This window comes from Nelumbo nucifera, chromosome 5 (genome assembly GCF_055504915.1).
Source record: "Nelumbo nucifera cultivar China Antique chromosome 5, China Antique-T2T, whole genome shotgun sequence".
NCBI lineage: Eukaryota > Viridiplantae > Streptophyta > Magnoliopsida > Proteales > Nelumbonaceae > Nelumbo > Nelumbo nucifera.
Genome location: NC_142653.1, coordinates 9361794 through 9372038, shown reverse-complemented (window position 1 = coordinate 9372038; position 10245 = coordinate 9361794). Strand labels below are relative to the sequence as shown.

The 10245-nt window shown below is 38.9% G+C and overlaps 1 protein-coding gene and 1 pseudogene across 3 annotated transcripts in view; one reads left to right on the top strand and one right to left on the bottom strand.

Moving 5' to 3' along the window:
• Positions 1–337: 337 nt before the first annotated feature.
• On the top strand, positions 338–1972 carry LOC104607264 (transcription factor MYB44 pseudogene; annotated as a pseudogene). Its single transcript, XR_016076308.1, has one exon. The product of XR_016076308.1 is annotated as a transcription factor MYB44 pseudogene (transcript).
• A 15-nt stretch (positions 1973–1987) lies between these two features.
• Positions 1988–10245, bottom strand: part of HMA1 (heavy metal atpase 1) — a 99873-nt gene continuing 91615 nt past the window's right edge. For both annotated transcript variants that reach the window (XM_010272882.3, XM_010272892.3), the window contains exons 11-13: positions 9026–9213; positions 8854–8940; positions 1988–4484 (exon numbers count right to left, since the gene is read on the bottom strand). In XM_010272882.3, coding sequence (XP_010271184.2) covers positions 4305–4484; positions 8854–8940; positions 9026–9213 — 455 coding nt within the window. In that variant the 3' untranslated portion in view covers positions 1988–4304. The remainder of the gene's footprint in view (positions 4485–8853; positions 8941–9025; positions 9214–10245) is intronic.

The following is a 10245-nucleotide window of genomic DNA, read 5'->3' as shown; positions in this document are numbered from 1 at the left end:
TCCATAATTTATCGCCCCATAATTTCCCTCCCTCTTTTATCATCGGAGTTTTTAGTTTTAATTTTTTAACCACTATAACTTCCCAAAAAGAGGAAAGTTATTTGGAGAAATAATAAAAAAGAAAGAGAAAAAAAATATATTTAAAGAGATCTGAGGGTGTGACTACGATGTAAATCAGTTCAGTGACGAGTAGACGCGTGTCCTGTGACAGCTGTATGCAAGCACAACCGCCTGCCTGGAAGAAACGGTGCTCTTGACGCCTATGACCGGTCACGATAACCGGCTATCCCGGTAACCTCACCTCTTCCGTTATATACCTTCCCACTCCTCCCCCAACCCCTCTCGCCTTCTCCTTATAACGCCTCAGGGCGAGGATCCCCCACCTCTCAGCTCTCACCAGTCACCCCCCTTCTCTTTCTGGACTCTAGAAGTCTAGAGCTTGTGCTCTTATCCTCCCTCTCTCCTAGCAGTAGCCACTCTTTCTATGTAAATTGCCTCTTCCCTCTTGTTTTCTTTATTTTATAAATTTTTTTATTCAGACGAATTCGTCTTCCAGACTTAGGGTTAGAATTTCTAACGAGAGGATCCATCGATCTTTCATACTCCATGTCTTCTTCAAGGAAGGATGTGGATCGGATCAAAGGGCCATGGAGTCCAGAAGAAGATGAAGCGTTGCAGAAACTTGTTCAGAAGCATGGACCTAGAAATTGGTCTCTTATAAGCAAATCCATCCCTGGTAGATCCGGAAAGTCTTGCCGTCTCCGATGGTGTAACCAGCTGTCTCCTCAGGTGGAGCATAGGGCCTTTACACCGGAAGAAGACGAGACGATCATCAAAGCGCATGCCAAGTTTGGAAACAAATGGGCCACGATCGCTCGTCTACTTTCTGGTCGCACCGACAACGCGATTAAGAACCACTGGAATTCTACTCTCAAGCGCAAATGCTCATCCGTGACTGAAGATAGCGGTGTAGATGGACATGCAAGTCAGCCGTTAAAGAGATCGGTGAGCGCTGGCGCAGCGATTCCACCCGTCTCTGCTCTCTATCTTAGCAGCCCTAGCAGTCCTTCTGGATCCGACGTAAGTGATTCTAGCCTTCCGGTGATGTCATCTTCTCACGTCTATCGACCTGTGGCGAGGACAGGCGGTATCCTACCTCCTCAGCAGCCGCCGCAACCACAGCTGGAAACATCGTCTTCCACCAACGATCCTCCAACTTGTCTGAGTCTTTCCCTCCCCGGAGCCGACTCGTGTGAGGTTTCGAATCATGTCTCCGGATCCAACCATGCGCCAAACCCTCCAAACACTAGCCATCTAGTATCGCCACTATCTCTTCCACCGCCGGCGGCCGTACTATTGCAACAGGTGTCCCCGGCGCCTCACCATACGCAGTTCAACGAGTTCGCGTCACCTGCGGGCCCGGTTGAGAAGCCGTTCATGCCGTTTAGTACAGAGTTTCTATCAGTGATGCATGAGATGATCAAGAAGGAAGTTAGGAACTACATGTCAGGGCTTGAGCAGAAAGGCCTATGTTTGCAGGCTGACGGGATTAGAAATGCTGCAGTGAAGCGTATCGGCATCAGCAAGATCGAGTAGTAGAGAGATGGAGATATCGAAAGGAGTAGATGAAAGAAGACCTTGAAAATAGAAGAGAGGGAGGGCGAGTAAGGGAGAGAATGAGAAAAAAAACTATCTTGTTTTTTTCTTTCTCTTCTCGTTTTTTATACAAATAATTTTGGTAATGTACAGAAAACAGAGATGGAGTAAGTTCCGGAGGTCGATGATTGTGAATTAGAAAGGAAACACGAATCGAGAAGGAAGCGACGATCGCCGGATCGGTGTTAGAAGACTCATGAAGGGGGGAAAAATGAATTTCTTTTTTCAACAGACAGCAAAAAATGAACTTTCTCTTTCTCTGGCCTCGTTCATTAGATTTAGAAAGTTTAAAAGAAGCAAGAAATTTTCAATCCAATCCAAGTTTTATTCGTTTTTTTTTATTTACTTGAATCCTCTCGTTTATTTCTGTTTTGGATCTTGAGTTTTGAGGTATTTCTCCTCCTGAAATCTTTTGAACTTTTGCCAAGAGCAAGAGACGGGTTAAATTAAAATTTGAAAACGTAAACAACCCCAGAACTAAAAGCAAAATTCTATTTAATTTTTATCTTTTATCAAATTAAGTTAATATGTTGGAAATATATTTTATATATTTACCTATTAAGTAATAACTCTCAATATAAATATTATTGTACTTGCTTCAATGCTTCTTACCAAAAAATGAATTAATAATTTAATATAATATGATGGGTTGAACAGAGGGATTATTTGGATTTTATACCATTGCTACTAATAAAAATATCAATAAGAATAAGAATAATATAAATATCAATAATAATAACATGCAAGGCAAATTTATAAAAGACCCTTTTAAGATAGAGATGAAGAATACAATAACAAGCCAATATCTACGGTGCCGGAAAGGTATGATACCGGAAGATCCTTAATTTAAAGAGCTGCAGCTGCCTGATTTGTTAGTTGTTACAACTTTTATAATGCCAGATTGTTTTTTAGGTATCATATATGCCTTTCTGGTATCATAGTCGGACTCCAATAACGATAGCCACATATTTTCGATGAGAAGAATTACTGAACATAAAACATGGAAGTAATGACACATCAATACTCGTTTTCTTTATTTCCTTATCATTCGCCACCTTGTTTAGACTTTTCTTTGTTGATTGATCTAGAATTATTGGACCGTTTTCTGAAGAGTAAACCAGCTAGGCGGAGAAGTATGACTCTCTCCTAACCTCTCCCAACTCTTCAACTAACCAAAAACCATTCATCCAACTGTCTAGCCACTGATAAACTAACAACTAATCTGAATCTTATCCCCTAACCAATTCGTAAACGACAGCAGAGATGGGGGGCTCCTCTATCTCTAGTCTCGACTCTTGATGTTAACAGTTGCCTTTAGCAGTTAGCACTAATTAATTAATTCCTAGAATAGACGGTCCTCTTCACCAACTAACCATACGTTAAATGAATAGACCTACAAGCTACAACCATTCTGCTTTTCTTGTTGTTTCTGCCTCACGGCTCACCCACCCGACGTCAACTTTGCATCCCGGTACAACCTGGTGTAGTAGTTTTAACTTGTAGGAGAGATGAAAACCAACAAACTCGGTAGTTAGATAAGTATTGCTTACTCAGCATTGGTTTTTTATGACATCTGTTTCTTTTGCTGCTGCAGTGACAGTGATACGATCAACTTCTTTTGGTTTTTCATAAATCCTGTTGTCCTGCTGCTCAAGTGAAAGGCTAGTTTCAGCACTTGTACTGCTCGCGTCTTGCAGTGAACCCATTACTACCCGTTGCTATTTCTAGCTTTCGTTACTGTCGATTGCTTTGTCGTGGCTAAACCCTTCCAAACCTATATTGTTTTTATTTTTTATTTTTTCAAACTTTGGCTGCTTTCACCTTCTACAATTAAGGTTGTCGCCATGTTGGTTTTGTCTTCTCTCATCTTGCAAGGGATGTGATTGTGATGCTTCCATGTGTTGGACAGTGGTTATGGATGCCCCCACCCAAGCAAATATTAAGAGGTTTGAATTCGTTGACTTGATCAAAAAGGTTCTTGAGGCCATACGCCCATCAGGTTTCTTGTTCAGACATTCTTGCACCATCTGCTAGAGAAGATGTCTTTTTTCTCTTACGATCATCTCCTTCCTCATTTCAAGTACATACTAAAACGAAAACCATTCGTTAAGTTATCCCACGATCCAGGGCAGGTGCCACTAAACTGAACATTAAAATGGTGTTTATAGAATTGTTGTATACATAGTAGCTCTTTAATTGACACACAAATGGATTATTTGTACTTGCATTTTATCTCCCAGTTGATAAGAATTTTTGCCATCTGGATGGGGGAACTTGACCTTGTTGGGACTTGGGAGTGCGAGAGGTTCGGTGAAGCCATGATCCATTTGGGTAACACCAAGTGTGGGTTCATGACGACAGATCAAAAAGAAATTGCTGGTGAAGAAACTAACTGCTGCCTAAATTAATATACGAATATGCAGTCTGTTAGGGAGAATGAGACATCTATTGGAACTTGAAAAAGGAAACTCATTAGATCTATCAACCTTTTTCTTTTGATAAATACACCTTTTATCAACTTCCATCTACAAGTAAACAAATTGCTTCAAGAAGTACATCAAATGGTAAGTTATTGGTACTTTATTTATTTTTTATACACACCATACTCAAGTAATGTAGCACAGTTACCAATAAATACATGTTACAACTTACAAGGGTGTAGCTTGTATGGTGCTCGAGGTGGGAAGTCTTCTACAGAAACAAGATATTGTAGATTTTAATCTGTCAAGTATGTGTTGCAGATCCTGCTTCCAGGACCAAGTAGGGTCATTTAGGGCACGAATTGAATTGAGGCAAACAAGAAGTGTGCCACCTTCATGCAAAAGAACCTGCATTTTAAACAGAGATTAAGTGTGTCTGAAGTAACGCATAAAAAAATGTGTCTGAAGTAGTTCCACATGGGTGGATGGGGAAACAGAAGTAATAGGAACTCAGAACTAGGTAATATCACATTAAGTTGTTAAATTTGCATTAAGCATCCAACCTCTATGCTTTTCAACATTGCATTACATTACATCCTAATACCATGTTTAGTTTCATCCTTTGCACATAGACAAACCCTTTGCTTCATTCATAAATCTATCATTCTCACAAAATGTCACTTCATGGTAAGGAATGGTGTCCTGAAATCTAGACAAACTAAAGACTAAGTTGGAATATAACTTGTCAGAAGCCAGACCTCAAAATACTACAACGATAATCAAACTAGTCCAAGATTGAAACTCTGGATCTGGAGCTTAAGGACTCATAAGAGGGTCCTTGGATTACCTCCTGATGATGGGTGCTTAAGTGCATTAAGGGGTCAGAACCACTTCATCCACAAATGAAAACGAAATATTAAAGAAATAAATATATCAATTAACAATGCACTGCAGTGCTCATTCTTTTAGAGAAAAGATAATTTTCATTGCAAAAAGGAAAGGGAAAGGATGTATGAGCACTGCAGTGCTTACCTCCTCAGCCCCCCCCAAAAAAAAAAAAAAAAAACTCCTCACCCCAAAATAAATTAGAGATTTAGCTCTCAGCCTCGACACCATTCAAAGGTCATTATTTGTTGGATAACCAACTTCACAGGTGGTCCTTGGACTGTTCAACATCTCATAAGAGAAACAAAGTTATCAGAATCCAAAATGAACATTTGGTCTGGTTGTGTCTCCCTCATAGGCTACAAGATTTCAATTTTTTTAATAACATTCATGGTCATACTTGTAAAAAAATAAAAAAAAATTCATGGTCATTCATCCAAAAACATTCATGATTATTCATCCAAGAACTGGTCATTCATACTTGTCAATTTTGAAGACATCCAACAAACTCTATCCATCAAAATGGTATCTTCCACTACTAACAATAGATTAATAGGGTTGTTATCAATGAAGAGGATTGGACAATCAAAGAACTGGTCTGTAGAATAAGTGTAACCATAACAAAGGTGTTAAAATTGATGGGAGCAATATTGGCAAGATATAACTGGAAATAAATGCATTCAAGGGAGCCCAAGAAGTTGGTACAATAATGGAGGCTGAGATGTTCTGATCATGCATCATCATAAATTCATAATCATCTAAGCTTGTCCCAACTATACAGGTTGGCTACATGAAACCTGCTTCGCCATTACATTCTATTCGGTGCCACATACATTGTTAAATTATGGCTGCTTTAAATCATTTCTCATTACTTCCACCCAAGTCCTTTTAGATCTGCCCCCAGCTCTTCTAGCCCCTTCAACTTGTAACAGTAAGGTGATGTAGATGGTCTTCTATGCACGTGAACAAACCATCTCAATCTACTTTCTGCCATTTTACCACCTCTGGAGCTACTACTAGGTTCCTTCGTATGACTTCATTTCTGAACATGTCCTTTCTAGTTTTACCATTCTCCATCTAAAACATTTGCATATCTGCCACACTCATTTTTTGGACATGTTAACACTCTGTTACAACATATCTGGCCTTACAACTATTTTATAGAGTTTTCCTTTTAGCCAAAGTGGCAGTCACCTATCACAAAAGACTCCAGATGTACCCCTCCATTTGGCCCATCCTGATCTAATTCTAGGGGCAACATCCTCTTCAATCTCTTCTTTTGTTATGAATTATTGAACCAAGGCAATGAAGGAGGTCACACGGAGTTATCTCTTGGTCTCCAATTTTAAGTTTACTTTGATTTTGCACACCTATTATTATTAAATTTATATTACATATATTCTGTTTTAGTCCAACTTACCTTAAAACCTCTTTGTTTTTATTGCAATTGTCCATAAACCTAATTCCACATTTAACCATTTGCTAGTTTCAGCAATTAATACTATAGCAAACACTAAGCATCATGAGACCTCCTATTGAATATGCTTAGTCAAACCATCTATGACTGATGCAAATAAATAAGGACTGAGTGCTATACCTTGGTAAAGACCCGTTGTAACCAAGGTTCAAAATATCGATACGCCCGTGTATTGGCAAAGGGCGTATCGGTACTTAAAATGGCACACTTTTATATTTTTTTTCCAAAATTTCGTTTTTGGGCCTATTTTTAACTATATTTTGCATTAAATAGAGGCCGGTTCCCGAAACACCTGTAAATAGGTGTATCGTGAAGTGCCCGATGCGGGGCATATCGTATCGAAATTTTGAACCTTGGTTGTAACTATAAAATTTGACATCCCTCCCGCATGTGTTCTAACATTAGTTTTTTGCACCCTCGTATATATCCTTAATAGGTCCACATACCTATTTGGGACTTCTTTTCCAAAACCCACCATATTACTTCCCTACGAACTCTACTATATGCTTTCTTTAGATCAATGAAAACTGATGTAGGTATATTTGGCCTACTTACTAGACCCTGACACGTGCATCGGCTAGGGATACTTCCATCAATTGACAATCCCCCAAAGGGCAGCGAGGTAACTCCCACCCTGAACGATTGCGCATTTACTCACGGGTCACCAATTAAGGGGTCGTGGTTGGCCGACGCCTCACTAACTCCCCCTATGTGACCGCAATCTACATGATGGTTACTCGTCATTCATTACTCCTCTCCCGGGCGACTCCAACTATGAAAGGGACACTACAGCTAAAGGTACGATAGGCATACTTGAGCTATCACTCTCTTGTGGTGACCTTAGCTTACTCTAAGCCCTTGGCTAACTTGACAGTCCGAGTCCTTGCCCCTGGGAACACTCTTGGGGCCTCTGATGTCTTTTCACTCTTAGCAGGCAGGACCCGCAGCCCTCGGACCTCGAAAATTACCTCGCTGCCCTCGACTCCAAATTTGGCAGCAACAAAAACCATATGGAGATCTCCGTTCTTCACTCTAAACTTTTCTATCAATTATCATAACAAAAAGATGGCTTCCATGGTTGATCTCCTCGACATAAACTCAAATTGGTTTTCTGAAATATTTGTTTCATGTTGTAACCTTTGCAGTTTGTACAATTATTCACTCCCAAAGTTTCATTATGGCTTCCATGGTTAATTTCACAATAATTATTACAACTTGTTTTAAATATAGGCACCATAGTGCTCTTTCTCCATTCATCCAACATTTTCTTGTTTTCATTATCTTATTAAATGGTTTAGCTAGCCATAATAAGCCCACCTCTCCCATACCTTTCCAAACCTCTATTAGGATACCATCAGGTCCTAATGTCTTTGCCTTCATCTTTCTTTAATGTCTCCTTCACTTTGACGATTCTAACTTTACTTAGTTATATGTTGCATTTAGTTATAAGAGTTGCTAATAGCATCCTCTACACATTCTTCATTTAATAATTTTTCAATATAGTTTTTTCCATCTTTCCTTAATTTTTTGATCATGCATCAAAGACCAATAACTACATTAATGAGTTGTTGTAGGTAGAAAAGACTTCCCTTCAAAAGTTATGAAATGATTGAGGAGACTATGGAAAAAGGATAAACAAGGGGCACAATTTGTTACCAAGCAGGTGAAAGGTAACAATGAACATTCATATATGTTCTTGCCTTAGGTAAACAATATAATTCATAGAACACCCATTGTATGGTCCAATGTGTCATTGCAGGAAGATTTCCTTAAATCATTTAAACATACTGCTAAATGCACAGTTTTCATGGTTCATGGCGCTAACACTTCCTTGTGTATACCCCAAAAAGCTGATTATTCAGTAAATGAAAGTGCAATCTCTGCAACAGATTAGACATCTATGAAGATCTAGAGGAATTTATATAGCTTTCAAAATTGGATGCAATTTGCATAAAAAATCCATAAGAAACTATCAAACACTTCTAGATGATTTTGCAGGTACAAGTGCAACTGAGGGAAGCTGGGAGGTGTCAGTGATTCTGTGAATCACTTCATCATCCATTATATTATAGCTAGGTTGGCACAGGCCTTGTACTGGGACTTCTGGCTCAGAATGGATCCTTTCCTACATCTTTGCCAACCATGTATATTTTTAAGGACGGAAATGGACAATTAGAACCTTCATAACAAATCAGCATAGACAAAAGAAGTTTCTAACTATTGGACAACACCATTATGTTCAGAAACTCGGACATTTTTGTTAATACAACAAATGTGATTGCATTATTAGTTAGAGCCCAGAGAGAATTCTTTGCATGCATAAATATTTTTCTCAATTTTCTAAACTATCCATGGGCTTACTAGTAACAGATTCAAATTAGTATTAGTCAACATCTTGTACAAAATGAAACATACCGTCAACCACAGTGGGAGGAAACCCAAAACAGATGGAAGAGAAGCAAAAACAATGCAAGATAGAGCAAGAGCCACACTTTGCTTGACCTGTAAGAGTGCATTCGCATTAGATTAATTAACATGATCTGCAGTTCCTGCAGAAATATAAATGGCAGCATAGACTGATGAATACCAGTGATGTTGTTTGACGAGCTTTAGCAATGCAAAATGGTACACCAGAAATATTATCCTGCAACAACAGAACATCTGCAACAGCTATAGCAGTTGCACTGGCACGTTGAGCAAGTACTATACCCACAGTTGCAGCAGCAAGTGCTGGTGCATCATTGATACCATCACCTACCATTATCAAACCTCCTCCTATGAAGAAGTTGCAGAACTTGCTCAGCTAAATTGCATATGACATCAAAGTTGATATAAAAGAATCAATGAAAAAGATTCTTTCTATAAAAGTAACTATGCAGCTGACTAAATTATGTCATATTTTGCTTATATGAATGGAAAAGAGAACTACCATGAATTATTAGAACAGAAAAGACCACAAAAGAGTAGTTATGGGATAAAAAAATTACAGCATGGATGGTTCAATTGTTTAACTGCCTCGCTGAAATGGTTTCATTTGACCCTGCACAGTCTTTTCCTTTTTTTTAATCTTTTCTTGTTTTGATCAGTAAGATGATGTATGAACCCATGTTGGAAAAATATGAATATGGATCAAGTGATTGTTGAAAGATGTATTCAGGACACCAAATCAACCTTTACAAGTGTAGTACTAGCATTATCCTAGAGAACAGGTCCACAGAACAATTCGGACCTCACATCCCAACCCACCCTAAAGGTTAGTCAAGATATTAGCAGATCATCTTCAAGTCCAGACAAATGATAGTTCAACTTAACCTCTAAGGATGGTTTGTTTTTTTCCCTGCTCAGTCTTTTATGACCTGAGAATATTCCTCATTGATGAATCTATTGATAATGCTATGCAAATCTCTAACAATCCAGGATTGCCCAAAGAGCATCCATCAAAATTTAGCTTGGTCGATTTTTCTTAAGAAAACCAGACGAACAAAATTGTGTGCCTGCGGGAGGGGGTGGGATTGGACCTTGGAACTATGAACCATCAACTAATGACGGCAACGGAAACATTTCAAAAAATCTGGATAACTCTGATGGATTTTACTCCACAGGCTACCTGACATGGCTTCTAATTTGAAAAGTCCTAGTATTCCTCTATGCCAAATGCCCAAAAAATTATGTAGTAAATATTCCTACATTATCCTCTCAAGAGCACTATGGGCACCGGGCTTCAATACAAGGTACTACGTATCCTGAGAAAGATAACACTGAAAAACCACATAATGAGTAACAAGCATGAGGAGAGATAAACCTATT